The 4,401-nt window shown below is 45.7% G+C and overlaps 1 protein-coding gene across 1 annotated transcript; it reads left to right on the forward strand.

The window, feature by feature from the left end:
• Nucleotides 1-234: 234 nt before the first annotated feature.
• On the forward strand, nucleotides 235-4,003 carry LOC106564960 (keratin, type I cytoskeletal 13). The gene is made up of 7 exons (XM_014131516.3): nucleotides 235-854; nucleotides 1,381-1,463; nucleotides 1,786-1,942; nucleotides 2,178-2,339; nucleotides 2,479-2,604; nucleotides 2,929-3,149; nucleotides 3,343-4,003. The coding sequence occupies exons 1-7, from the start codon at nucleotides 303-305 to the stop codon at nucleotides 3,545-3,547; spliced, it is 1,506 nt and encodes a 501-aa protein (XP_013986991.3). The 5' UTR covers nucleotides 235-302; the 3' UTR covers nucleotides 3,548-4,003.
• The last annotated feature ends 398 nt before the right edge of the window (nucleotides 4,004-4,401 follow it).

Genomic DNA, 4,401 nt, shown 5'->3' on the forward strand with positions numbered 1-4,401 from the left:
AACATTAGTATATTTTCAATATTTGCGTATCCACACATACAGTACATATCTATCCTCTTCCATCTCCTTCTGCATCCTAGCGTGTCAAAGTATGGGGGAGGATCCCCTGCCCTATATGTGGTAAATCCTCCCTGTATTCCTCCCTTCTCTACTCCTCCCTTCTGCCTCTCCCACCCATGTCCACCTCCCACCCTCCCTCCCTCATTCCGCCCTGTGCAGCATAAAAAGGGAACAGAGGCTGGGCAGTGCACCACATTCTCTCTGCTCTTCATCCCAGGCAGGCAGACTCCCTCTCAGCAGCCATGTCCTTTTCCAGATCTAGCATGTCCTACAGCAGCAGCGGCGGTGGAGGTGGAGGTGGCACCATGTCCATGAGGTCTGGAGGTGGAGGTGGAATGGGTATGGGCTCCTCCCGCTTCTCCTCGATGGGTGGTGGTGGCGGTGGAGGAGGCCGTGTCACTGCCATGAGGGCCGGCAGTGTGTATGGAGGTGCAGGAGGCTCTGGGGTGCGCATCTCTAGCTCCTCGTTCGGTTCCGGTGGCGGAGGTGGTGGTGGCGGTTATGGTTTCGGAATGGGAGGGGGTGGCGGCGGTGGCGGTTTTAGTTTTGGCATGGGAGGGGGTGGTGGTGGTGGTGGCGGTGGTGGAGCCGACCTCCATGTGTCGGTCAATGAGAAGGCCACAATGCAGAACCTGAACGACCGCCTGTCCACCTACTTGGAGAAGGTGCGCATGCTAGAGGCGGCCAACGCCGAGCTGGAGCTGAAGATCCGTCAGTTCATGGAGAGCAAGACGTCCCCCAGCGCTCGCGACTACTCTGGCTTCTACGCTACTATCGCCGACCTGCAGGACAAGGTACGTGACATGTTTCCTAGAGGGCAAGAGCACTCAATAACGACATCACAGCATGTCAAAACATGATAATGTCTGCAAAGTGACAATGTTATGCTTTATTAGAGAGTATAGGTACATGGTGAACACATGTCAGTTACTGAGAGTGATATATGACTATAAGAAAATGCAAAATGATATACATTTGTTATAATTGAATCAACCAAGATATTTCACCGAAGATAAATGACAAGACAGTATGCATATTTGCAGCTGAAGCATTGAAAACAAAGCAGACAATTGAAGCCAATCCTTCCTCTCTTTTATGAGCCCCTAGGCGATTGCAAAAGGTGCAATTAGTTTCTTTGTGTAATTCTTTACAATGTTCACCAAGATAACAGGTTCCCTGTTATGCTTCTATTAGCTATAGTGCAGCTGAAACTCAGAACTCAGTGATAACAGTGTGATTTAACAGTTTGTGTCTACTGTATTAGTGTGAAATTCCATGCATGCCCCATTCTGAAATGTTTTGAAATCCTCCACCTCTCAGATCCAGGCTGCCACCTGCTTGAACGGAAGCATCTATCTGAACATTGACAACGCAAAGCTCGCTGCAGATGACTTCAGAACGAAGTAAGTACACCCAACACCATCCACAGATACAGTACACTGCTGGTGCATTACATTAACCACATGGAATAACCCCAAATCTGTAAAAACCCTCATACTGTATTTTATAACTTTTGTGTAGAATCTATAAGAAAGGAAATCAAATGACATTACCCTTCAGCTCCACCATAACCACACCCACCCAACAGACAAACCAGAAGCATGATGTTACTTCTTGATATTTTCCCAAAACTTAATGGAATACTAGAATCTATAACCCCCCTGCTATTCTCACAGAGGAACACATTCCGGCAGTTCTTTGACCTAAGCTCTCTCTATCTCTCAGGTATGAGAACGAGCTGGCCATGCGTCAGTCAGTGGAGGCGGACATCGCCGGGCTGAAGAGGATGCTGGACGAGATGACCATGGCCAGATCTGACCTGGAGATGCAGATCGAGGGGCTGAAGGAGGAGCTCATCTATCTCAAGAAGAACCATGAGGAGGTGGGTGTGGGCTGATGGAACATATCCATACATCCTTAATGTATTACATCTATTGACCATGTCAACCTGCTAAGGGTCTTCATTAGAACACCATTGCTGGCTTTCAAGCACATCTGTATCAAGCAATGGTGTTCAAATGTATAATGAAGACAGAGGGCAGGTCAAGTTGTTACCATCAGGCAGTGGTCAGTCATGTCTTAATCCTTTAAACTCACCCCTATGTTTTTCTCCACAGGAGCTGCTTGCCATGAGGACGCAGATGACTGGACAGATTAACGTGGAAGTGGACGCAGCACCACAGGAGGACCTGTCCAGAGTCATGGCTGAGATTCGTGAGCAGTACGAGGCCGTTAGTGCCAAGAACCAGCGTGACCTGGAGGCCTGGTTCCAGACCAAGGTAGAACCTCTAGAACCCCTAAAATATGTTAATGGTGTAGATGTTCCTTTACTTCTAGTTGGTAACGCAGTCACATTCTATCATGAGCTGAAATGTTGACTTCTTTCTGTGATGATTGACCACTTATTGTGTTTAACAGACAGAGACGTTGAACAAGGAGGTGGCGTCCAGCACAGAGGTTCTCCAGACCTCCAAGTCAGAGATCTCAGAGATCCGTCGCACACTGCAGGGCCTGGAAATTGAACTGCAGTCACAGCTCAGCATGGTGAGCCGTAATTACAAACATCTGACCAAGGACCACAGTTTAGGGCACATTACGTACACAACTTTCTGCAACTTTTATCAATAATCAATATTTGACACTTTCATCATTCTCTACCATTCCTCAAGTACCTTACTTTCACTTGGACTCTAACACTATCCCTCAAGTTGTTGGGACCAGGCACCACTCCATTACTATAGCTAACCTCTACCTGCCTTCACATTCAATTACTAGAGCTAACTTTTTTAATATGACAGTAAACATTCCAAACTCCAAACCTACTCCCACAGTTCTTGACCCATCATCTCTATCTCTCCTGGCCAATAGAAAGGCTCCCTGGAGAACACGCTGGCGGAGACGGAGGGCCGTTACTCCATGCAGCTGGGACGCCTCCAGAACCAAGTGACCAGTCTGGAGGAGCAGCTAATGTCCCTCCGCAGTGACATGGAACGCCAGGGCCAGGAGTACAAGATGCTGCTGGACATCAAGACACGCCTGGAGATGGAGATCGCTGAGTACAGGAGGCTGCTGGACGGAGAGGCTAGCGGGTAAGGCAGAATGAGATGGGATGTCTCCCTCAACATTTGATTTTAAAAACAATGTTAGTTTGAAGTTGACCTTACTATGAGCCATGGTTACTTTTGACATGAATCTACAGCTATGTGACCTTTAATAGATATTTATTATGATCATAGATCATAGATGCTAACTATGCTAACCATTGGTTTCCCTTCCTAACAGACTTGTTCACAGCTCCATGAAATCCGGCCACGGCTCCTCCAGCTCCCACATCAGCTCCTCCAGCTCTGGCCTCAGCTCCGGCGTCAGCTCCTCCAGCTCCGGCCCCAGCTCATCCACCTCCACCACACGCAAGGTGGTGATTGTCACAGAGGAAATGGTGGATGGCAAGGTTGTCTCCTCAAGTGAAACCAAACACACCTCTTAAGGTTCTACACACAGAGCAAGAACTGCAGCAAGCAATGGGTTAACCACATAGAAATATAATTACTAGAATGGTTATAGGAAATGAGAGGCCAGAAAGTGGAATATTACGGTTCCCCAGTCCTTTATTCATGTAACCTAAAATACAACGTTCCAACTTATAAAAAATATTTGTCAGATAAAAAATCCCTATTCTCGTTATCAGTGTTATTTGTTTAGGCCAGCTCTGGTTTACTCTAGTTTAAGATGTGCATAACGTCCTCCTATACTTTCTAGAATGGCTAAAGCCCCTCAGACACCCATCATGGAACATTGACTTGAATGGGGATTTATTTTCTGGTAATTCTATTTCTATGGTTAACACCTCCAGAACAACATATTCTACAACATCTGGATGGAACACCAACAACAGACCCCATTGTGAATGCAATAAAGATGCTCTGACTTGCTGACACCATCATTCTGTTTTCTGTGTCTTTCAACTTGATGTATCTGATCTGGCATGCTCCTATACATCTGACTATCATATAAGTTGTCATCTTTTGAACATGAGGCCAATTCTATTGTCTTGAGAAAGTATATGTGTCAGTATAATCTTGAATATATTTAGGACATTCACTTGTACTGAGTTTAATACTTGCCAATATTTTTAGAAATGCTGATAGTAGAAACTTAAATGCAAGTTCTCAGCAAAAGTATATAATTCTATCTCTATTAATCAAACTCAGTTTTTCAAGCATTAGATTCAGAGTTATATACTGTATGGAGAGTGTTTGTGGAGTCAACTCTAGTGCTGGACACAATGTTTTGGTGGAAAGATGTAAATTGAAATCAAGTCATATGAAATGAGAGCACAAA

This window comes from Salmo salar, chromosome 12, assembly GCF_965601325.2.
Source record: "Salmo salar chromosome 12, fSalSal1, whole genome shotgun sequence".
NCBI lineage: Eukaryota > Metazoa > Chordata > Actinopteri > Salmoniformes > Salmonidae > Salmo > Salmo salar.

Bases quoted from the DNA above. Each gene is read 5' to 3' on its own strand.
- LOC106564960 (XM_014131516.3), top strand. From the start codon at position 303: ATGTCCTTTTCCAGATCTAGCATGTCCTACAGCAGCAGCGGCGGTGGA. The intron at 1,464-1,785 runs GTAAGTACACCC...TCTATCTCTCAG, and splicing joins GCAGATGACTTCAGAACGAA to GTATGAGAACGAGCTGGCCA. The intron at 2,605-2,928 runs GTGAGCCGTAAT...CCTGGCCAATAG, and splicing joins TGCAGTCACAGCTCAGCATG to AAAGGCTCCCTGGAGAACAC.